The sequence below is a fragment of the Trematomus bernacchii genome, unplaced genomic scaffold, assembly GCF_902827165.1.
Source record: "Trematomus bernacchii unplaced genomic scaffold, fTreBer1.1, whole genome shotgun sequence".
Taxonomy (NCBI): Eukaryota; Metazoa; Chordata; class Actinopteri; order Perciformes; family Nototheniidae; genus Trematomus; species Trematomus bernacchii.
This window is the reverse complement of record NW_022987807.1, coordinates 704,090-730,145: the sequence shown is the minus strand read 5'-3', so window position 1 is coordinate 730,145 and position 26,056 is coordinate 704,090. Positions and strand designations below refer to the sequence as shown.

Genomic DNA, 26,056 nt, shown 5'->3' with positions numbered 1-26,056 from the left:
TTTAAACTAATATCTTTTATCATTTAAACCATTAGTTAATGTCATTTATCAAACTATAAAATCAAAACCAGAAACAGCTTAAAGATTTGCTTTAAGGCAATCACTAGTCAAAAGCATTTAAAACTTAGGATCATAAGAGATCCAGCTAAGGCATAAAATTCACAGTGGTGATTTGATCAATCTGTAATCGGCAAAGTTGCAGTGTCCTCAATTTTAGGATTACTTTACGTTTACTTCATTACGCTTTAGTCAAGAGTAAGGCACTTAGTCTTAGTAAAATCAATACATTCATTTTAGTCAAGTACATTGTTCAAAATCTGAAAAGGAAAAGTTAGGCAAATATTCAAAGACTTTTGTAAAAACCTGGAAAGGAAAGATTAAACATTCTTAAAACTTTAATTCATACATTTGTAAATGCTACAACTGATCTGTACCAAATTAAGTCTATCACTTATTCTTATTAGCCATACTTACCTGAAAATCTACTTATGGTACTTGGAAAGGGTTCTTCTGTGTTTATCTAATGTTGAATATAGAATATCAATTTCTTTAAATTATAATTCTCTAATTTGAGGATCGAATATGCTACATAATTGTTATATTAATTATTATAAATATTTGTTTTGGGCCAAAACTGAAATTAATCCAGTACTTGAAACATCATTGTAGGTCTGTCTGTGCATGGGTAATACATTAAAGAGTAGTGTTGTTAAGCCTGAGTGCTGGATGATTAAGGATATTAACATTATCTGTTATAATATTAGAAATACCTTATTATTCAATACTTTATAATCTGAAAATATTTATTTATTAATTTTGTTTAGTGTGAAAGTGTAATCTGATTTTACAAAATATATTTATCACCACTATTTAACACATGTCTGGTCATTGGAAATATAAAAAACAATCATTAATTGTACATCTTTAAACATCTGGACATTCAATTCAAAGTTCATCTTTGTACGAGAGCTGGAAGAACATGTCCGTCAGTCTTCGTTCTCCTCCTCCCTTTATGACACCGAGTGTCTGGTGTGTAAAGGCATCCTGATACTGTAGATTAGCACTGAGGTGCTGATTGGCTCAAACTCTTCTTCATCAGAGCGCCATATTTCAACCCCCCAATTGCTCTGCTATTGTGTGGCTCATTCAGTGAGCACTGTAGTTAATCCCCCAGTGAGACGGAGGCTCATCTGCCGGTATTCCTTCTGCTATCTGCTTGAGTGCAACTGCGTATTCCTGATGCATCCAGGTGGGAGAGGTTAGGAAGACATCAAACTCCTCCAAGAAACATGGAACCTTGTATTATAGAAACCTCTGAAGCCCTCGCTCGTCCTGCAGGGTTGTCTGCTAGAGCCCACCGAGCAGAAAGATGAAGAGAAGAACCCCCTCTCAGCAGAAAGGTGAAGAGAAGCATCCCATCTTATCAGAAAGGTGAAGAGAAGCATCCCATCTCGAACGACCTCGTGCTTCCTTGCACGTGGCTGGGGGTGCTCTCTGCACCCGGAGAGTGTGACCCTCTCTCTCTGACCCTTGGCCTTGAGAGCTGTCCTAGTTATTGGGTTAACACTTGATAGGGATGTTTTTCTGAGTGAAGACAACTCAAAGTAATGGATTAGCACATTATCATTTAATTACAAAAATAGGCCCCTCAGAATTATTTGGGAGCCTTCCTGACACATGCACATTATCATTTTGAAGGTTTGTGTTAGTTATTGAACATGCAAGAATCATATACTCATCAGTCCATAGCAGAGAAATGTTATTGTAAGTTAAAAGTGAGGTAGTCCCTGTGGATATAACCCCTTCTCAATGATTCTAAATGTATATTAATTCACCATTTACCTTTTGAAATATTTTGTCTCTTCCATAAAACATAGGTTTGAGAAATAAACTACCCAATATAATTGACTCTTCCCTCCCTTTTCTTACATATGGTACATATGAAATAATAACTTAGGAGTCTATTTAAGCATGGTATAGTTTATAATCTATTAATCGAGAAGACTCAGTATCACTTATGTGCAGCTTACAAAACCCATTGTGATAAACATATATTATTGATACATTTGTTGAAAAACAAAGCATATCTGATTTGGGAGGAAAAGTTTCATCCCTTTAACATCTGTGTTATTACTGAAGGCATAGCATGAATGATACTGGGTGTCTGAGGGTGTCATTACTGAGAAATGTCAAACAACATCAAAACCTTACATTTGAAAACAGGCATGCATTACTACACAGAAGTTTCCTATGTGTAGATATGTTTGTGACCTTTTATAAACCAGGCATGGTCGTGTATCGGCTCCATGGAAGGCTTGCTGTCCCCCAGTGCCGAAAAGCCGTGGAAATGGCGAGCGTCGTCCGCGGCCATTCCGGAGGGCGCACCGAGCCACAGTCCGTGCGCACGATGCAGCCACGGATGTCCCCAAAAATCTCCCATTTCGAGAAAAACTGTGTTTTTTGCCGTGTTCGGTTCAGTCTCAGATACTTCGCGAGACTTATGTAGGGGTCACCAATGTAGTGCCGAGAGATAGGAGTCGGAGGCGGTGCATCGAAGGTGCAAATGGGAACTTTAATGAGCAGCAGAAACGGACATGTTGTCGGGTCGCAGCCCGGGAAGAGAAGAGAAGAAAGGGAGGGCACGCCATAAATACAGTCAACAACATATGTGTCCGTACGGAAACAATACCCCCAACCTGTAGTTCCATGAGTGAATTATGTAACCTAGTTAATTAGTGATCACTACACAGTATTAATTTCCAAACAGTGTTGTTCTGCTTGGTTGCCTTGTATTCTGTGGATACGTCAACATTTATAACGGCTGGCCAGCTTTAGGTAGACGCCCCTCCCCCCCCGCACCTCCGAGGGACATACAAAACAAATGGCCCCAAAAAATAAATACAATTATATTAAAAATAATAACAATAATTTAAATAATCAAAACAATAAAAATAATAAAAATATTTAAAAACTTTAAAGAAATACAATATGAAATATTAGGGTGGTCGTTAGTGCCATGTACATTTTATAATTAATTTATTGTAAGCACCAACCACTGGAATTTGTTATGATAGTCAAGAAAACTCCTGGTGAATTTGATTCAAATTCCAACAATATTTACCCCTCCCTCATCAACCTTGAAGTTTAGCCTCACGTACGGTGGTCCTTAAAATGGAAAGTGGGAAAGTCTGAGCTCCAACCCCCAGAATTCATTCTATTGGTCAAGAAAACTCTCCTGGTGAATGTTTTCCTCAATCTGACAACATGTACCCCTCCCTCATCAACCTGGGCTGCCACACCAGCAGCTGCAACTGAGGCTAACCTTCCTGGTCGATGAGGGAGGGGTACATGTTATCAGATTGAGGGAGGGGTAAATGTTGTCAGATTGAGGAAAACATTCACCAGGAGAGTCTTCTTGACTAAAGGGCTAGACGCATGAGAAATATGCGGATTCAACCCGTTTTCGTCCTCGTGCAGCCTAGGCCTAGAGAATGAATTCTGGGGGTTGGAGCTTAGACTTTCCCACTTTCAATTTTAAGGACCACCCTAAGGAAATAAGAAGTTTTACTACAACTAAATGACCCACACATTTTTGTATAACATAATAACATTAAATAACAATTCAAATAAAATATAAATCAGAAAAAAATTCATTCATTAATTAATTAAACAATAATAAAAAAAGAAAGTGTAAATGGGGACAAAAATGTTCTGTTTGCTGCTTTGAAAAAGAAACATACACAAAGGTACAGGACTTTTTTATGAATGTGTGTCTCCGATGAAAGTAAACTAATGAGAGTCTTTTGTGCACTTTTTAATGCAAACAAAAAAGCCAAGGTAAATGAACGTTTCTAATAAAAATGTTTGATTTAAAATAATTACTTTGGTACTTTGGTGTCATCTAGTGGCAGCTACAAGAATGCCACTGTCTGAGATAAGAACGATGAAAGGTTTGAAAACAGCACAACCTCATCAATATCCTCCAATATTGTTTTGTTTATCCTGCGACAATAAAGGTTATTAATGTATATCTCCAGTCTGTATACCCAACAGTATTCTTTAATTGGAAATCACATATTTAGATATCTTCTCTGGCATTATTCTGCATTTCACTTAATTAATCTGCTAGTTTTGTCATTTTAGGGCTTGTCAAAAGGTCAAGTCACATTAGGAGTTGTGCATGGTAAAATAGCTTGAATGCCAATCTATGATCCTGAGTGTGGGTGTTTGAAGGAGTGCTACATTGGAGTGAGATCAAACTGTGGATCCACCACACCTAGTCACATTCTTTAATGCCACTGACAAAGGTAATTCGTTCAGGTGTGAGAAAATTAAAGATCCAGGAATGAAGGTTTGTGCTTTATTAAATACCTAGCTTGACTTCAGGATGGCTCTTTAATGAATTGTGTAATAGCAGCTCAGCAAGCCTGTACCATAGCCAGTGTTTTCTTATGTTTTATGATATTTTGAAATTAAGCCTGTAAAGGTGATTATTGGGGAAAGTTCTTTGGTTATTTTTGAACGTTCTGCCTGATGTGGCATTATGTTGACATGGCTGCTTTTTAAGTCTTTGGCTTTGATAGTTTATTATCTGTTTACTGCCATTTATTTTTGGTTATGGAAGAATTCTCCCAAAGGAAGTAGCTCAGACTCTAAACTTGATATCATATTTTTGAATTAACCTTAGACACATTTACAAGTTCACATTTGCATTAAAACGTGCAATTAAATTGGGGATGGTCAACCACTCTTGACACAAGTTCAAAAAAAAGATAGCTAATTGCATGATGATATGAGGCTCCAAATATATTTACATATTGCTACATATGCTTATAGTCTTTAGAAATGCTTGTGAAATGCGACCATTTTATACTTCCAAACTGCTTAAAACAATTTGAAATATATCTCTGAATGAAATCTGAAATCATTGTACTTCATTTCATTCATTCATTAATACTACAGGGTAGCTTGTGAATTTAATCCAGATGTAACTAAAGTCTGATTTAAGAATTGATTATCATAATTAATCAAAATCTGCCAAGTAACTATATTAGGCACATGTAGTGGAGTACAAGTACACGATTTACCTCTGAATTGTAGTAGAGTAGAAGTACGAAGTAGCATAAAATGAAATTACTCAAGTAAAGTATCTCAAAATGATACTTAAGTACAGTACTTGAGTAAATGTAATTAGTTACTTTACACCATTGACCATAAGGATTGGTAAGAAGCTATGATTCCTTATTCTTCTAGCTACAATGGTTCCCACAATCCACTCAACTGTGAATATTACATTTTTTTATTACTTTTTCTCAAAACAAGATGTAAGTAAATTCAGTGTCATACTGCTCATCAACTTAAATCGTGGCATAAAAAGAAAATATTTAAGTAAAGTATCTCACAATTGTATTTAAGTACAGTACTTGCGTACATGTACTTAGTTACTTCCCATCCCACCCCTGGTCAAATGAATATAAAGCTCAGGGTTGTTGGAGAGTTTTTAGCTCGGGCTCTGGTCCTCTGTTCGAGTTTGCCCATGAACGATGGAAGCGCGCTCCCGACGCTTCAGGTGAATGAGAGGGAAGCAGAGATACGGCTCACTGTGCGTCGCATTAAAAAGGAACAATTAGAGGAAAATGAGTTGTGTTACGTCGCTTGGGGCGCATACTTTTATGACAACATATCTACTCTTCGTGATGGGATGCGTTGCACAGAAAGTAAGTTGACATTTGTTGACAATAAGCTGACAATACAAGCTTTTACCTCCAGCCCTGTTTGAGTGCCTTGCTCACATGCAGAGAATCAAGACACGAAGCCCGTGCGTAAATCTCGATATTTAACAGTGTTTGCTTCTCGGGAAACATTTTAAACCCCAGGGGACTTCGAGAAAGTTATTTAAAGAGAAGTCAGGTGCCAGTTAACATTTCGGCATGCATCTGACACACAAAGAAACACTTTATTCTACTACTTTGTACATTTAATTGTAATTCTGTCAACTATTTTGTACTACCACAGTACAGTAGGCTAACGTGACTTAGTTGTTGGCGATAGCAATAACACCACGTATTGAGGCACATTGTTAAGATGAAATTGTAATATTTCTATGTTTTTGTTGGATAACATTTATGCCGATTGTATCAGAAGATCACTCTGCCTCGAAACAGCTTTAATTCCATGTATTACACTATAGGGAAGTTTGGTAGATGGTGATAGACTTTTAAATGTACGATTTATACAATTGAGTTTGGCGTACGTTTTGTTTGGTGAAAGAAACGGACGTGACATTACGCGGCTTTTGTAATAGCGAAACCTGTGTAGAAGACAAAATATATTACATGAAGAGGTTATCAAAATGGTTTTGTTGTAAGCTTGTGATTTGAAACTTTGTAAGTTAACAAATCCGCCTCATGTCGCCAATGCAGGTTTCTTTTTAAAGAGCATGCGGTTTGCATAAAAATGTCTGTGTCTTTTTTTTTTTTTTAATAACAAACGTCCCATGTGCGTATTTCACAGTCAAAAACTGTGAGGTTGTCTAAAACGTTAACCATAGCCTTAGTGTTGTAATCACCTTAAATCATGAATTACTCCCTTTTGTGCAAAGGATGTTGCAATGTTATTTGGTTAGTCATTTAAACTGCTTTAAATATAACTTTGAAAGGAAGATGAAGCAAGTGGAAATTCAGACATGTATTCGTGCATTCATTCAGGTGCACCGCTTTTTATTCATGACCAAGTTAAAGGCTGTATTGTAATATGTTCAGGGCTTTTTAAAGGGATGTTTTGAAGGCACAGGCATGTTTGGATGTTACTTCACTTCACAGAGTTAGAGAATGGCATGCAGAGTCCAAACTGCTGAAATGAGAACCACATTGAGGGCACGTAAACCTTTTGTTTCAGGTGAAATCCCAAGCTCTGACTTGCAAGGAGTTCAAGTTTGTCTGTTGATAAAACAGGAACCTAAACTGTCACAAGTTGCTTCTTTGTCATGTTTTCCATTCAATCAGGCTGTGATTCATGTTGGACATGTTTTAGCCTCTCCTGTGGTAGAGTCACAGCTCCTGCCAGGTTGTTGAGGATTTTCTGTGTTTGGGTGCTTTAGAGTTGATTGTCTGAGGTTTAATAGTTGTTTGGAAGCCATAACCTGAGGTGGTGTCACTATAATTTGTTTTGTTTGGATACCTGCTCCATAATTATCACTACACATGCAACTTAGGATAACATGACTTGTTGATGTACATTGTTATCTGGAACTGTCATGTTAGAAAGTGGCATTGGTGGGCCTCAATACTTGCTTTTAAAGAAAGTAAAAGGGATGTCTAATCGCTCAAAACAGAGGAAACTGGTAGATAAATTGAGGATGTCTATTGATATTGATTTGGTCATCATGTCATATCTACTTCTAGCAGTCTCACTTGTCTCTGATCTTGTCTTATTCTGATCTTATTTTCATCATCGATTAACCCGCCGATTATTTTTTGTAGTTTAGTTGTTTTGTCTTTAAGATGTCAGAAAATAGTGAAACCTGTTCATTCCAGTTTCTAAAAAGTACAAGTTGATATTTATATGATGCTAAATGTGCTAAAAATCAAAGGCTGTTTCTCTTTCTGCCTTAATTGCATACAAAATTACCTCAATGATTAACTGATTATCAAAAAAGCTGGCGATAGTTTTCTGGCAATCCTTGCAGCTTTATTGATTGCCAATTTATCTTGTTGTTGAAGGTAAAGGCAACTTAAAAGGTGAAGGACTCTTTAGATGCTGAAAAACTCTTTTTTGGGAATGGGAAAAAACTAAGACTTTCTTAAAATGTCACGGATGCAATTCATATTTTACACCTTCTCCTGCTACATTTTGTAGTAGAGTGACTGAGTGAAATCTGTAAAACCCATTTTCAGTCTTTCCCTTATGATCTGTTGTTTTTGATGTATGTGTAATGCCCCGACATGCCCCCCTTCTGGGACAGCGGCTGGTATCAAAACACGGAGGGATTACCCTTGACACAGATCTCCTCCGGGACATCAAGACCACATTGTCAGCAAGGAGAAGCTTCCACCTGTCAAGAGTCATCCTCTTCCGCTGATGGACAATGGCGGCGCAGCAGCACAGTTCTTGGAACTGGACAACAAAAGCTCTCGGTATATTGAATTGTCTCCAGCTTCACTTCCTGTGTTCATAGGGTGCTCACTATCTTTGCAATTATCTGCCTGAGGGGGCACGGTAAATGATGTCTTTGTCCTCCAATCCCCTTTTGTATTAAGTTGATTTTTGGAACAGCATAAACAAGTTTGGAATTTATTCTATCCCCCTCAGAGGAAAATAAATGGCAGGCATCCTAGTTTTTAGTTCACAATTCAGCGCTGTGGATGATGGAGTATGATTTGATTTCTTTATTGCTCAGCTCAGGTATAATTTACGATGGATAGAGGGGACATTTATCCCTAATTTGAGTTGTAGGACCCCAGTGAATATGCTCTCTCCTTTCATGAATTATGTGACCACGGTGTGTCGACAGATAAACATCTCAGTGTGTCAGATTGGGATTAAAGAGCCGGGGTCAGAGACAGACTGATGGACAGAGAGAGAGTGAAAGCTTCCTGTTGGTGTTGATGTGCAGCAGGTTATTCAATAGAAAACATTTGCAATATCAAAAGTTGAAGATGTTGATGCTGCAAGTACTGGATCGTTTTCTTTTAGAAAGGCCACTGAGTTTATGGAGGATTTTTGTATTTCAAAATAAAAGCCCTGGTGGCTGCATTTGGTAAAAACATTTGTTTTTCATTCTTCAGAAGGTAAATAGTTAAGGCTGTAGGGATGTCCTGATTAATTTGTTTTTCGTCTCGATCCGAGTAATGTTTGGTAAAGTCTGATTTGATACTTATATTAACATAGATATTGATGGAATATGTCACACATTAAAATACCGTAGCCTTCTACATTTTGTACATCTTAATTTGTGCAAGCTTCTTCGTTTTCCAATTACTAAAGCTCCTCATTCAAAAATATGATGTTTTTAAGTTTAATGTATTTGATCTTGTATTTCAGCCTCCAAATATGACGGTTTTAAAGGGTTTTTTAAAAGCATATTTTTTTCTTGAGGAACTACGGTTCAAAATCTTGCATGTCGTGCAGCATGTGGAATATTTCATGTAGATGCTTAGAAGTCTTTGCAGATTCTTAAAATACCTTCAGAACAGACCTGAATGTAATGCTAATACATTAGAGGCGCTTGCAGGGGCATCAGAACAGCTAAAGTGAAATAGTGTGCAGTCCAGTGGTTATCAGCGATTTAAGTGAAGGAATAACCTTGTTTGGCTCTTTGATGCCATGGTTACACTGGGAAATGTTGTTGTCTTCATTTACCCCCTGATTGATTGCAGTTAAACTGTCAGTGCAGTGCAGCCTGCAGGAAAGGCTTCCCGCTGAGGTGCTGCAGAAGGACTAATTATCATGGATGCATTCACATTCCAAAATCTGGAAATGATTTCTCCAAACTGGTTCAAACCACCGTGGAGATAAGGTCGTGATTCACCACAGGGTTCTCCAGACTCACTTTAACAGCTACCACAGCAGCGCTCTTTTTTTAACAGGAAATATGTTAATAGGTTTTTACACCACAAACGCAGAGGAGTGAGCCTGCATGTGCACGTCCTCTCTTGCTCGCATATCTGTGCGAGTTTCGAGGAACACAGCGGTAGAAATGTCCATCGTTCCACTCTTCCACAGTCTCATGATGGTTTTCTAAATCAAATGTTTATCAGACATGCAACGGCTCAAAGGGGCCTTTCATAAGTCACTCATGATGCACACGCGGTGGTCCAAATGTGCTGAGCCAGCGCTATGGTGGCCAATGAGGGCCAGCCAGGGTGTAATGAGGTCGCCACACTAGTTGTTTGTAAACTCACCCTGAACTACAGCCACTACTAACCACCAGGAGAGGCTTTGACATCACACATCCTCCGCTCCAGATTTTTTTTCTATTTGTAAATTTCAAAGCAGCTGTAGAAAATATATTTTTTAAATGGGCCGTATTGACCTGCAGCAGCTGATTTAAGCTGTCCCATTCAAACAATTGTTGCACTTTTGTGCGCTCTTTAATGAGCTCAAATAGCTCTATCTTTGATTGGAAGTGTCTCATGTCTATCAGTGATTTGACAGCATCAATAGGCGCTTTCACACCGGAGTACTTTTCCCAGGAATAGTTCCGATAGTTCCTGGGATTTTGCGTTCACACCAAAAAGATCTGGAACTAGAACTTTTTTTGGCGAACCTTTTCACCCCTTTTTAGTGCCTACTAGAGAGGTGGGACTATCCTGGGGAGAAAAGGTTCCAATTTCTGATTGGCTGGGCGAATTGCAAACCACCCCCCGTAAAACTCTGAAAAGTTTTTGTGAAGCCGCCATGTTCTTTGCTCGCATCAGCTTTATTAGCATTAGCATTACTAATAGGCGCTTTCACACCAAGTACTTTTCCCAGGAATAGTTCCCGGAACTTTTATTTCCTGGAACTATCTAGTAAATCGCGTTCACACCGGAATAAGTCCCTGAGGGAGCTGCTGACGTCACTTCTTCTTCTTCTGCTTTGGGTTTACTGGCAGGCCGCAAACAACTTCACGGCGTATACTGCCACCCGAAGTCCCCGGCCCATGTTTTCTTTTGTGTTGCCATAAGTTAGTCTCTCTCCGTTGGTGCGCTGGGATAATGCTAATGCTAATAAAGCTGATGCGAGCAAAGAAAATGGCGGCTTCACAAAAACATTTCAGAGTTTTACGGGGCGTGGTTTGCAATTCGCCCAGCCAATCAGAAATTGGAACCTTTTTCTCCCCAGGAAAGTCCCTGCTCTCTAGCTGGGGCTGCATCTCACTTCTCTTATTTTTCATTTCCTCGCTCCTCGGGCTCGGTATCACCGGAAGTTGATTTGTCTGCGCCATCTTGAGTAGCGTCCCAGTGGCCTTATTTGTGCCGGAGGACCGAGGATCGAGGAGCGAGGAGCGATAACGGAGGAGCGATAATCGAGGAACCACCAGACCATCCTCCGGTGAAATCCTCAGACACTCGCCCCGCCCCCTTACTGTGTATCGCTCACTGATTGGACGATGCAGCGCATGCACTGATCTGATGCTTCTTGACATGAGAGCAGTTTACCAGCGGAGTGAAGAAAACACATGAAACTCACGGGACTCACTCCTCAGTCTATACTGTGTTTTGTTTCAATTAATGTATCATTTAGTTACAAATATGTGATATATCTGAGTGTGCAATCCAATGAATGTTAATCTAACTGGGTTTTGATAGATAACACATATCTCTTTTTCTTCTCTCAATTATTTTATTTCTATTGTCCACTTAAATCAATATTAATCAAACTATTGTTCTTTTATACATTTTAAGAATGGTGTTTATCTTTTTTGAGAATGACTTCTTATTTTATTTTATTTATTTGGGTCTACAACAGATGATGCAAATGTTTATGTCAGTAAATGTGTACTAACAGGGTGTTTGTGAAAATAACGGGGACAGAGCTGGCTGCTATCAGACGCTGTGCGGAGTCATCACAAACGGACGTCGCTTCACGTGACGCTCCAGAGGAAAGGACGTCCCATTGCTCTTAAAACTAATTTCCCTGCTTCTTCTCCCTTCTCGTGGTTTCCTTGCGTCTCTCCATGCTTCCCTGGTGGGAGGGACTAGACGCAGGGAAACTACGCTAGTGAGGGACGCAAGGATTCCATTTAACCGAAGTGAGATGCAGCCAGGGACTAAAAAGGGGTGAAAAGGTTCGCAAAAAAAAGTTCTAGTTCCAGATATTTTTGGTGTGAACGCAAAATCCCAGGAACTATCGGAACTATTCCTGGGAAAAGTACTCCGGTGTGAAAGCGCCTATTGTCTATTTTAGTACGCATTGCATTTTGACTTTATTTTTCTCCTCAGGTCTTTATCACTCAGATCAGAAACCCTGTCAGACTACTTGATTAAATTCAAGATAATGAAAAAATGAATTTGCAAACTGTTGGTCCACAAAGCTGTGGTGTGTTGTTGACGGTCCAGACGTGAGAGATTGAGTGTGATTGCAAAGCATCCTGGGTGGACTGCTGCTGCTCAAGCACTCGCCTGTGAAGCAGTGTCACTTTTCTCCTCCAGTAAACAGAGCTGGGGAGGATTCCTGCCCCCTTTTGAGGGGCCCGCCTGCCTGTTTATGAGCCAGTCCTGGGCTGTTTGTGCATGAGAGGCAGTGTGTGTGTGTGTGTGTTTGAGAGAGAGAGTGTGTGTGTGTGTTCTTCAGCAGAAGCCGGCTCGTGTTGCAGAGTTTTCACAGCGGTGTCGTCAGCCTGGGTGGTTTTGAACCCATGTTACAGTCAACACTGCAGACGTGTGTTATGTCACATAAAGGTGTTCTGACATGCAGAGTTTTTGTTCACTTTTTACTTCAAAGAAAGGCCAGAAAATGAAATCTTTAATATTTTAAAATGTGTTTGTTTTAATTTAAAGCTCAGGTACACAGTTGTGTCAGAAAAGTATTCTCATCACTTTTGTTTATTTCAAATATTCTTTCTAATATTCTCAACGCAGAGAGACAAAAGTTATTATAAACGATATTGATTATTTTTTATGTAAGATAAAACTTATCTTGGAGAAATTCGCAAGCTTTCTGCTGGCATTGTTTTTAGTAACAAAACAAAATGTCCCTCAGCTTTACCAGCTGCAGCATTAAAATAATGAACACATTAATGCATCCATAATTAAAATTCATTGTAACACATTTTATTCGGAAATTGGCTACTGTGTAGAATCAGTACTTTTTTGTACTTAATTCTGACATATTATTATTATTATTGGCATTTTGTTTTTCCATCAAACGACATTACACAAATGTATACCTCCCAAAAGAAGAAAATACAATAACATTTTTTTTTTTTTTGTACTACATTTTTATTGTAGGGTACACGTTAGTTGTAACAGAGGATTTATGCACTGCTGTATTGCTACTTAAAGGGGACCTATCATGCAAAATGCACTTTGTGATGTCTTTTATGTATATAAATATGTGTGTCGGGGAACTCATGCAGCGTCAGAAAATAAAACCCTCTCTTTTCCTCCGTACCCAAATCTTTTAAAAACAGGGGTACAACGAGCGGATACAGATTTGCTGCCGATCTGACGTCAAATCGGCGGCAGACCCACAGAAAATTGCTATCAGAAACAATGCCTGACGTGTTTTGGACGTAATCTCGTCTTTTGTTTACATTAGCAAGCCTCGCTAACACTCAGAGCTAACCTGTACTGTAGAGCACATGTGTTTTAAAAAGCAGGAAATAAAAAAAGGAACTCACCTTGTGATAAACCCGCAATAGAAAAAGCATTTGAGCTCCATACTGTTTCAGAAATAATCCTTGATGTGGTTTAGAACAGGATAGCGTTTTATCACAGCAGAATTTAACTTTATCTCCAGTAGAATTCTGATCAGGCATTAGCTCCGCCTCCTCTTTTTTTTTTTTTTTTAAAGCTAAGGACCCACAATCCGCGTTTCTTTAACAGGGCTGCAAAAGAGGGGTATGAGGCATGGAGTACTTCTTCCTCCACTGACTCTAAAACAAAAGTACTAAACAAACAAACCTTCTCCACATCTTTAGGCCCCGGCTCCAAGGGAACGCATACGGCAAAACGCATCGGAGTAACGCAAACGCAACCGCAAAAAACCTTCCGCCCACACGCAATATACACCGGATTGTGTCAAGCTCCACGAGACGGCTCCGTTTACATCCAACCGCTGGAAAAGCTGCAGTACATATGCCGAACCTGTACGTGGCGCTGTAACTTCCTCCACAAAAGCAGCAACTTCCTCCACAAAAGCAGCGAAGAAGAATGGTTGTCATGGCTGCACTTCTGTTTATTCTCCTTGGTGGGGGCCGACGGAACCGGGCAGAGTTTTTTCGCCGGTCAACGTGTGTTAAAGTTTAAATTTTCCGGACAAAATTATAAAAGTGCCGGTCAAAGGTCTTCATTGTTATTTATTGAGCTTTAAAACAAATGAATAACGACGATATAATGATATATAATCATCAAATACACGGAGCCTGTCTCTTTTTCCTCTCTTCTGACAGCGTCAGTGTCTGTCTCATGCAGCAGCTGATCCTGTAATGAGTGACCCGACAGTAAAAATAAACATATTTATAACTAGTTTAGGTAGTTTGAGAGGTAATTAAAAATAGCTAAGGGTGATGATCTGACTTGAAGTGTGTGTTTTGCTCCCGCTGCATCACAGCGGCAGGAGCTGCGTGTCTCCGTCCTGTCAGATTAGACTTCACTCGCGTTTATGTCCATATCGAGATAAAGATAAATAATCTGAATTCAAGGAGGAGCTCCTGTAGATGTTGCACAAAGAACTGTAGCATGGTCAGTAGCGACTGGAGCACGATAGCAACCCTGCGATCCGCCATTGTTGTTGTTAACGAAACACATCAGCAATGATGCGGGGTACGCGGGGAGAGGCGGGGCTATGAAACGGATGACCGTATAGGCGACCCCACGGCCCCGTTGGACCCCCCCCAGAGCGCTCCGTTCCCAGATCTATCCACCTTTGGACCCGTTGTCGTTTGCGGGGTCTGTTTCTACGTTTCCGTTACGGCGTCGTCGAGCTTAAAGGGCTATACGCATGAGAAATATGCGGATTCAACCCGTTTTCGTCCCCGTGGAGCCTAGGCCTTAGAGGACCCTTAAGTCGCCTCTGTGCTAATTAGACTGACTGTGAACCCCATAATGGAATGTGATGGAAACACCTTTTCTTTCAGAGATGTTCTGACACAAAGTGAAAAGATAGAACAATACCATTTGTCGGGGGGCCTCTGGGGAATGACAGCAGCTGCTCTGATGTTTCACTGCACAAGTCATGTCGGACAATTATTATGCTCAGTTGGTCTACTTCTTTCCAGGGAAACCACAACTGGGGCCAATCGGCTTATGTAAACTCTCAGCCTGCCGTGTTAGCATCGCTTCATTAAAATATTATCCGCCCTCCCCTTCATTTTGCCGAGCGGTTCACCAAAACCACGGCCCTGCAGCCCATTGTTCGTCCGCTGAATAATTAGCGGCCTGCCAGTGGAGCGGCCTGTGATGTAACACAACGGAGATGTTTGGCATTATAAGAATGTCCCATTTCCATTTGACAGTGTGGCACTTTGGGGGCCCTTTCATGTGTATTCTAGCATGCACATCCCAGAGAGGACCTCCCAACACTGGGTGGTGAGGACACTGTCCATGACACAGTTCCCTTTCATCATATGCATTATTTCACATCATACAAGAAAGTGTTAATTCATGAAAAACATCATTTAGTAATTATTTATCTGTATAAACCTATACCTGTATGTTTGATATTAGCCTTTAGCATGTTTTGGTATTAGCATGTCCTTTTATGTTGGGGATCATTTAACTAGGTCACACCAGGCAAATAGTAAAAGCTGTGACTTCCATTCAATCTGTACGTAGCGCCTCTGTTTTGGAGTAGTTTTGAGTACAGGCAGATATGTTTATGACCAGGCTAAAAGTCAGGGGCCCTATTCTGCTTTTTGAGGGTTTTCCCTTTCCTGTATAGAATTAGAGGGATGAAACCCTCTTTAATGGTCACACATGCAGAGCACACAGCACACACAGTGACATGTGTTCTCTGCTTTTAACCCATCCTAGTACCAGGAGTCTAGTACTAGTCCCGGGGAGCCGTGGGGATGTCCGGTGCCTTGCACAAGGGCACCACGGCAGGGCCCAGGAGGTGAACTAGGATCTCTCCAAGTATCAGTCCACACTCCATATTTAGGTCTGGTCGGGGACTTGAACCGGCGACCCTACGGCTCACAGTCCAAGCCCCTACTGACTGAGCCACTGCCGGACTGTTCTATAGGTTTTAGTGCATGTAAATGGTCTGCAAAGGCTAAAATCCCAAAGTTTCTCTCCCACACACTCCCCTCCTTCATAGTGACATCACTATGTAACACTTGTGCTTCTATTGGCTAGCACTCCAACACATTGTAAGTGATAGGCTAAGGGGAGGGACATCTCTAAGCGGTGGCCCAATCACAACAGAGTATGAAGTAGCAGTATGAGAAAAATAAAGACCTTTTTTTAATACATTAAAGCATGTAAACTTGTCACAATAGAGGCATACAATACAAATATGAGGCTGAAATTTAGCATAATATTTCATTATTGATCTTAAAGTTTGCGTATTGATATGTGTTTTCTATCAAATAGTGATTTTTAACATTATTTAGCTGGAGGATACAAATAAGCCATGTGGGTTGTCTGCCTCTTCCTGCACTGATTATCATTTGTTATGTTTGTGTATTTTTGTAATTGTGCAAAACAAAAATGCAATACAAGTATGCAGACTTGAGGAGATTTTGTCACAATGAGTGAGGGCCATACAATGTGACATCCATCTTCTGCTACCCTTGGCCAAGCCTTTTAATTAAACTTCCACTTTTGCAACACATCAGTTCTAGAGTTTCAGCATCTTCATTGTGTTTCATGTTGTCAATGCTCCATAGTGAATTTCCTTCACAAGCATTATCTTTCCCTCTCTCTAAAGTTTAATTGGGTTGCAAAGAACCGAGTCCATGTAGGTTAGGGAAAGGTCAGCCATAGGAACAAACATACGTTCTCCCAGCACTGATCACTCTCTCTGAAGGGGACACGCTGTCCTCCTCTTCCCCTTGTTATGCCCCCATATTGTGAAGAGGCTCCCCTCATTGCGTAACCTTCCTGTAAACACTGTGAACCCCAAATCGGCTTACTCTCGCTCCAGCCTCAGCAGGAATGGCATTTGGCCCGTTCAAATGTCACCCGTGTAATTCCTCGCTGTACTACATTAATTTCTAAAGTGTGTGTGTGTGTGTGTGTGTGTAGGCAGTGCAAGTGTAGCATGCCGTGTGCCAAAGTTATTGCTTCCAAATGTCAGTAAGGTCAACAAAATCAGCAAAAAAGGACTTTAATGACCACCATTCATGTCAGAATCGTGATAACCTGAACCGTTTTTGTCTTTTTTATGTTATGAAGAAAGCAAACATTCCTTTAAGTTTAATGTCATGGCACAAAGAGCTTATTGCCTTTCACGATTATACTGTATATTTAAGATTCAAAGGCTTAATTGCACAATAGCTGCAGGGTCATTTTACCAACCTCCTACAGTGTAACAAACAATGTACCTAGAGCTAAAATAAATAAAATAGTGCAAGAGAATGGTGGAGGGGTCAAAACGGTTAAAGTAAGATGGAGAAATAAGAAAACAATATTTACATGTAAAACAGAGAAAGATAATATAAAATAAAATAATGTATACAATACATTACAGTAGAATAAAATATAGCGTATTCTATTAAGATACAAATAAATGTATTTGAAACTGTGGCTTGTTCTGTCTACCACAATGGGTCATCATGCAATCATGTCGTTTAAAAATGCCCTATTATGCTTTCTAGGGTGTTCCCTTTCCTGTGGTGTGTTATGTAGATGCCTGAAACTCCTCAATTGGACTTACTTCTGTAACATTGTGACATCGCTATGTAACATTGTGCTTCTATTGGCTAGCGCTCCAACACATTATATATGATAGGCTAAGAGGCGGGACATCTCTACCTCTTAACATGCTTTAATGTTCAAAAAGCTCTTTATTTTTCTCATACTGCCTGTGCTGCAGCACCTCTTTTCACCCTCTGTCTGACACCAGAGCCCAGTCTGCTCTGATTGGTTAGCTGGTATACCGCTTAGAGATGTCCCGCCCCTTAGCTTATCACGTACAATGTGTTTGAGCGCTAGCCAATAGAAGCCAGTGTAACATAGTTTTGTCACGAAGACCCCATTTACACGGGAACGCAAGCGAACCGAATTCGATATCAAAAAAGTCTTCCGTTCACACGGCTCAATAAACGTGTCCCTTCACACGAGACCGCTCGACCCGCTGGAGACGCTGTAGTACATATGCCGGGCCTGTAAGTGGCGCTGTACTTCCGCCACAAAATACACCAAAAGCAGCAAAGAAGACCCCGAGCATGGTTGCCATGGTTGCCTGGTTGCCCTTCTGTTTATTCTCCGCGGTGGATTTAGCAACATGTAGTTCATGTAGTCCTCCATCTCCACTTGTTGCTGATGGTTGTGGTAGAGGAGCTGTAGATTTTGCACTAACATCTGTAGCATGGTCAGTAGCATTAGCTACTGACCATGCTACAGATGTTAGAGCAGCAGAGGTGGGGAGAGGCGGGGCTATGGCTTCATCGTTATCAGGAAATGATCGTATAGGACGTACACACGGAGCCGTTTGGCCCCCCAGAGCGTTCCGTTTGCAGATCTATCCACCTTGGGACCCGTTATCGTTTGCGGGTCTGTTTCCGCGGTTCCGTTTCCGCGGTTCCGTTACGGCCTTGTGTGAACGAACGGGCTATACGAAAGAGAAAAGTAGCAGATACAACCCGTTTCGTTCCCGTGTAAACAGCACATAAGTTCAGGAAGTAAATATAATCTTCAATGAAACTCCAATAAAAGATTCCATTTAAGTTGGGAAGTGTCTTGACATCTAACTATCAACACCCAGCACACACAGAGACAGAGACCCAAACACACATATATTCCCTTTTTGACAGAGTTCATGCAGCCCTCCTCGCCCTCTCTGACCTGCTGAGTGTATGTTACATGTTGCCTCCTGGCTGTGAGGCTGTCAGCTGAATCAACTCTGTGGAGGGGGCTTTGCGTTTGATCCTGATGACCCGAGGGCCCAGCAAGTGGTCTTTTTCTCCAGATTGTAAAATTACATCTAGATTTGGCTACTGAAATTCTTCTGACGGGGTAAAGCCTCTTTTAAATGCCTTCAGATGGGGATAGATGGTCCGTGGAGCAATCAAAGGGCCTGTCTGGCTCCAAAGACTTTCCTTGTGCCCCCGTTGCCCTTTTTTCTCCCTTCTCGTCTAAACTACATTCTCAATGATACTTTAAGCCCCAGTCCAGAGCACAAGTATTGCCCCTCGGGTGTTGGTTTTTTACCTGTCTGGCATGGCGGTCTGCCAGTCTGGGTCATTCCTACCGTCCAAAAACGGAGGCCAACAGGAAAGCTCATAAACGCAGCGGCCCCCTACAGAGGTCTGGTCCTCGGCTCCCAGCCCCACATCTGCCTGTGCTCAGATTTCAGGTCCTCCTCACATCCAACACACACCTGGGATGCATTACTGCCTGCATGTTTGCAGAAAGACCCTCCCCAGGGTTACCCAGGCAGACAATGCAGGCAAAACAAAGGCTTTGAGAACAGCAGGGTTCGAGAGTTGGTTTTAAATGTGTCTCTGAGTAATCAGACGACAAGTCAAGTGTTTTATTTGCTGATAAGAAGGGCTGCAAGTTTTGGAAAAAAATACTTATTGCGATTATTTTGACTGATATTGCGTTATGATAAGAGTTGGGATCATAGAAGGAAAGGCCATTTTCTAAACTGTATTCAAACTATCATTGACAACTAAATAATTGATGATGGTGTGATTTAATTGTTTGAGGAGCTGTACCAAACATGGATTTGTATTAAATTAGATTAGATTAAATGTGATATCCTTATTCATTCCAAATTGAATGTTTTTTTTTCATGGCAGCATGTATACAGACATTTCGTATGAGTAAAATACTGTATATCATATAACAGAAACTATTACAATAAAATTATATAAAAAGTAGATGCATACAGATCCACTTTAGAAAATATATATATATCAAAAGAGAATCTATTGAAAACACAACATAAAATACACAGGATAAGTTAGTATACTAGCCCAATCTTCTACAAAAGAATATAAACATAGGATACTATACACATCAAAATGTGTGCACAGTAGTTGCAGTTTTTTTTAATTTAATTTAAATGCAGTGAGGTAGCGTATTATGTGCTAAGTTGTAGTCAAAATTACCTCTTTAGAATACTGTTTTTAGGCCAGGATTCTCTGCAGCTCAACAATACTCAATTCAGAATCATATTTTCACATATTTACCAAATATTGTGCTTACTACAATATGGATATAACACTTTTGATAATATTTCGATGGATTGTGCAGACCTAATGATGGCTACCTTGGTTGTTAGTGCCTTACTGTAGTAATGTGTTTTATTATATGTACAGCACTTTGGCTCGACCAAAAATCGCTTTTAAATGTGCTTTATAAATAAAACTTGATTTGATTTGATTACTCATCTAAATAACTTATTTGCCTTTATCTGACAACATGACTAATTGACTGTTTCATATCGCAGGTATACTTTAACTGTGGTGCCAGGGTGGATGTGGTGGACGTCCAAGGCCTCATCCTGTCCCCCGGCTTCCCCTACAACTACTCCTCTGGGACTCACTGCGTTTGGCAGTTCTTCGTGCCGGTTGACTACCAGCTCATCCTGGAAATATTTGACTTTGACGTGTTTGAGAGCCACGACTCCGCCGCACAGTACTCTGCTCTCTCTAATTTCGAAGAGGAGGAGGTGGCGGACGAAGAGGTGACTTTCACTCCTGGTGGCAGCTTAGCAGCTAAAGTTCCTGTGATTCAGAGTTTCGGGGACGTTATAAAAAAGACTCAGCAATCCTCCCAGGAAGGCGAGGTCAAGCAGGTGGTGGTCCAGGAACAGTCCACAAAGATGGAGATTGCCAAAGTTTCGAACTCGGCCAAAAGATCTGAAGAAGTCTCCTCTTTGCCGCCTCTTCCTGTAGACAAGGCGGTCAACTCTGCCTCCTCCTCTCACCTCAGGGAAGACCTCCACCCAAGCACAGTCATGGAGGAAACCACTCTTTCTTCCACTGAAACCCCACCTACGAGTCCTGAAAGCCAGCACTCGATCCTGAACGCCTGCCCTCACGACGTCCTCTACATCACCGACCTCATCACCTTCTCCTCCAGGTTCTGCGGGTCCAACCGGCCCCCCAGCAGCCAGCTGGTGTTCGGCTCCAGCCAGGAGATGGTGGAGGTCATCATGGAGCTCATCACCACCACACATTGGGGCCGAGGCTTCGCTCTCCTCTTCCACTACCACAACCTGACGGAGCCGGGGGGGGACCGCCGAGCCACCGCCCCCACAGCCAGCAAGGTAGTAATCATCATAATAATACATTTTATTTGTAAAGCACCTTTCATTGCAGCTATTGCACAAATGAACAAATCATAGGAGCGTCACACAGATGGTTATTTATTTATTTATTTATTTATTTATTTATTTATTTATTTATTTATTTATTTATTTATTTATTTAATTATTTATTTATTTATTTATTTAATTATTTATTTAATTATTTATTTAATCATGAATTTTGAATGTCCATGTTTGTACTAGTGTTTTTCTTTTTAAATGTTTTTAAATATTTTGAGATTTGACGGAGCAGGGTGTTCTTTTATTAGAGAGGTGTCTGTGTTTGTTTTTAGAGTGTGTCAGGATGGATCCCTTGTCTTTTTATCTGCAAACTAAATCTACCTACGGGTACAAATAAAGAACCTGAACCTGATTGCTAAAAGTAATCCCAAAGTGCTACAATCTGAGTACTTGAAATGGCGGCATGGCTCTCTCTGTACTGCAACCACTACTGTTTAGAGGTATACTTATGGCTATGTTATTAATATATATTTAGACTGTAAGTGTAAATATGCACATTGACGTTGAATTGTATCTCGTTGCACTGTCATCACTACTACCTCTGCTTTTACCACTCTTATTTATTTATTGTGTCTATTTTTTACTGCAGTGAGAGTTGCCAAAGAAATGTCGTTGTTTAATCGAAGGCTTTCTTTTTTTAGGTAGACTCCCTGCTGGCTGCTGTGAGTGGAGCGGCCTTCTTCGCTATGATACTGACAAGTGCCCTCTGCGTGGCCTTCAGGTAACGGAAGAAGATACACTTTATTTAGAAGATTATCGGACAATAACTAGGACAAAAACATTAGGGACAATAACCAGATAACCAGATGAATCAACACAGTTGGTTATGAAGTGCATTAACCCGCTTATTACACAACCACACACTACATAAACTAAGGACTTGAGTCAAATATTCATTTAAATGTATTTATTGACTTGAGAATGAAACAACAACCTAATGTAAAATGACGGCAGAAACTGTCCAAGTCTGTTCACAGTTTCTTTTCCACTAGCAAGACCTTAATCAATGCCAGAGACTCTCTGTCTTTTAACCTCCTTCTCTCCCTTGATACTTACAAGTGCCCTCTGCATTGCCTTCAGGTAACGGAAGAAGATAAACTTTATTTAGAAGATGATAGGACAATAACTAGGAGAAATACATTAGAGACAATAACCAGATAGTGGGCTTAATCGACACAGTTGGTTATTAAGTAGCAAGGCGGCCGTTATTGACATTTTTACACACCCAAATACGTAAAAAGTGATTCCCATCAGCCCTATCTGTACTTTGTGTTAAGTGCTTATTAGCAAATATTAGCATGCTTAACCAAGATGGAAAATATGGTACATCATAGTTTGGTATGTAATAACAAAAATCATGGTATAGCATATTAAATGAAAAGGCCATAGTAAGCCCTAAGTAAGTCAAATGTATGGTAAAATGTCATAGTGTAGCATTCGAAGTGATTTCAATCAGCCACAGCTGAACTTGATGTTAGCATCCTATGCTTACAATATGAACATGGTATGGTCTGCTAGGCATCATTCGTATTGTCATCGTGAGCATGAATTGAGCTCAAAGCACTGGTGTTTTTATTATATAAAGCCTCAAAGAGTCTAAAGCAGGCTAAACTGAAATGCTATACATTATTTTTTTAGTTTTTCTTGCTTTTTTGTATCATAAACACTATTTAAGTCTTGAGTTCCTAGTAAGAATTCTTCTGACAAATCCCATAATGAAGTCATAACTTTGATTCCTCCCATTACTGAAAATGGGCTGGTCAAACAGTAAATGCCCACACACACACACACACACACACACACACACACACACACACACACACACACACACACACACACACACCGTCACCACTCTGTTATGTTGACTCAGCTGGAAGCCTCGGCCCTGATGTGGTGACCCTTGAGTTCAGGTGGGTTTGGCTGCAGTTGTGCGGCCTCCTTGATGTGGAGCATTCTCACCGTAGACTGTGAGGCATTCAAGGTACAGCACCTGGCGTCATTTCCACAAAAAAAAACACAGAGGCGGCTTGAAAGTGAAGGGGCGGGGGAGAAAAAGGGACAAGGAGAATTAAAAACTCAATGAGAGTTGTGTGCATTTGTCAAACAATCAAAAGGTGTAATTTACCATCTGTTCCCTCTTGTTCATCCCAGGGGAGAGTGAACACAATCTGAGGGTTTAGTGTAATACTATCTGTTCTGACATGCCGACTGTTTAACCCTCCTTGTCAACATATATTCAAAATCCTGAAGATCTGCTGAGGTGTTAGCATTTAGCTTGTTGTGAGAAACAGCTTTATTTAATTTAATATGATTCCCGTTAATTTCAAAAGCAGCTCGCTGTCTCCAACGCCTCCATTAGGCACAATAACTCCACAGGTTCTCACTATTAACGACGGGGAAATTGGAAACATGTGTTCAATAAAAATTAAAGTGTGAATAGCAACAACAACATCCAGAAGCCAGGAAACGCGTTAGCATCAAAGCACGGCCTCAGTAGCTGGCGTTCGTTCTCTTTCCTCTTCAATTGTTCCCTATTAATTTAAATGAGAAATGACTGGAAAACGACTCGCCTGCTGATTAAGGCGAAATGTTGCATGTTTGAAGCTGCAGTGAGATTAATTTGCAAGGTCTCTTCTGGTCAGCAAACAGTGGAAGGTGGATGAGAGTCGCAGCAGGGGTTGCCCTCATTTGACCGGCGGCTGGCAGTGAATTCGTTGAACTGTAAAAGTAATTTTTATTAAGAGGGGACTTGCTCAAGTATTTCAGCATGCTTCGTTAGTTCATTAGGGCCTTAGAACATTAGAAAAGCATGGCAAAAACAGCTATTAGTCATTTTTCTAAGTCAATAAGCTAAAGTTGATAGCCGCCAGAAGAAATACTGGACATGACTATTGGTTTTTAATAAAGGTCATGCCTACAGGAAATACAAAGCAATGCATATCAAGTAACAAGCACTACATCTTTCACGTGTGAATGCAAGACTGTGCTGCATCGTGCTCCATCATCCTAGGGGAATATATTCAGGGGAAATAGCCACAGCTATGTTGGAGCTATTATACATTGAGTGCTAAGATGTCAAATAGTGTCCATTTTTACATTTCTGGTCAAATTGTGAAAACCAGAGGGACTTTTATTCTTGGGAAAACTCTTCCAAAAATAATTGACGTTCATAAAAGCCTGTTTTTGAATTTGACTGTAATGATTCACTAAATTGCTGTGGTTTTGTGTGTTTTCCAGACCCAAACTGTGTCCGAAGAGAGCCAGCTCCTGTGCATCCAGCGACTCTGAGGTACGGACACTACTTCTTTCTTTCCCAGAAGTCCTCTCTTCTTCTTCTCCCTTCTGACTTATTTGTCAGTCACACATTCCTCTGTAAATGGAGCTTTAACTGGGATCTCTGGACGTTTCTTTTTATATTATTTGCCCCTTCACTGTCTAGCTCGGGTTGAGATCAGCTCATGTCGTTTTGAAACAAACCTGATGATGAAGCAGGGGGATTGTAAAATATTTGTCTTGGTGATCGTGTTTTAAACTGCTTTAACGTTTCTATGATGCCCTCAGAGGATACACATGTGTTCAGTTGTGTCTGTATCTCCCTGAGGGTTTTAAAACAATAATAATATTAATATAGACTCTTATTATCTCCGTGAGTTGTGTCTAAGTGGCAATAACATGTCCCACGACAGTACTTTATAGTTCATTTGAACAAATTGTCATCCTATCTGTAGTCATTCTGTGAGGCCAAACATGATCTGGTTCCAGATTCTCAAATGTGAAGACTGATGATGATGATTTCTTGTCATACTTGATACTTAATATATTTCGTTTTTTGGTTGTTAGTCAGACAAAACAAGACATCTGTGCCGTGGGAAACAACAGCCGGTTCTTTTTTTTTTTTTACTAGTTTCTGACATCCACCCTGGCACCACACTCCGTAATTAAAATTAACTTCAGTGGCAGCGTTACACTAACACCAAAAAACATATTGAAAGTAATGCAGTAATCTTCTCTACTTCGAGCAACTGACACAACACCTAATTTCCCCTTGGTAAAGTATTCTGATTGACTTTAGTACTGTTTCTTTCTGCATATATGAATGTGTGTCGCTGTGATGTTTCTATGGTTTCCTGTTAAAGCTCCGTGGATAAACAGACCCTCACTCTGCTGGTGTTTCAGGTGCCGGAGGGGGTCCCCAACACGGCGGCGGAGGTGAGTGAGTTGCAGCTGATGGCTGAGAACCAGACCAACCTGGAAGTGAGCGCCGAGCAGGACAACAACAACGACAGCCCGCCACACACAGGTCGGGGCCACACACACACATGAATGCACAAAAGCAATTGGATGGCTTAAAGGTCACCTATTATGCAAAATCCACTTCGTCATTTCTTTTCTACATCAACATGTGTCCCCTCTTCTTCATGTCTCTTCTACATCAACATGTGTCCCCTCTGTGTAAAGAGACTCTGAAAGTTTCAGGAACAAAGATTCTCTCTCTTTTTGTCCTGATCCATTTCTATAAAAACCTGTCTGAAAATGAGCTGATCAGATTTTGGCCACTTTATGATGTCATAACGATTTGTTGTCTTGTGTAACCATTAGCCAATCACCAACCAATGTAACCCCCCCCCCCCCCCACCTTATCACCTGAATCTCCTCCTAGAGCACCATTGAGTTCTTTTTAAACCAAATCTCTCTCAGAGGGGCGTGGGGAGGGGCTCCTTATTTTCATCTAAAGTAACAGACAGAGAATCAGCACTTTTGAAACAGGGCTGAAACAGAGGGGATTATGGGATGCTGCAATGATCTGTTTGGTGTTTGGAGCCAAACACTTCAGAGACATGTTTTGTATATATCTGAGACCTATAATATATTGATGAAAAACTGTATGAAAGGAGACCTTTAAAGGTCC

The 26,056-nt window shown here is 40.5% G+C and overlaps 1 protein-coding gene across 1 annotated transcript in view; it reads left to right on the top strand.

Annotated features, from left to right (window-relative positions):
* The first annotated feature begins 5,522 nt into the window (after positions 1–5,522).
* The window catches only part of si:dkey-112e17.1, a 29,879-nt gene continuing 9,345 nt past the window's right edge, over positions 5,523–26,056 (top strand). The window contains exons 1-5 of the mRNA XM_034150874.1: positions 5,523–5,717; positions 20,266–21,087; positions 21,789–21,868; positions 24,385–24,436; positions 25,324–25,447. Coding sequence (XP_034006765.1) covers positions 5,637–5,717; positions 20,266–21,087; positions 21,789–21,868; positions 24,385–24,436; positions 25,324–25,447 — 1,159 coding nt within the window. The 5' untranslated portion in view covers positions 5,523–5,636. The remainder of the gene's footprint in view (positions 5,718–20,265; positions 21,088–21,788; positions 21,869–24,384; positions 24,437–25,323; positions 25,448–26,056) is intronic.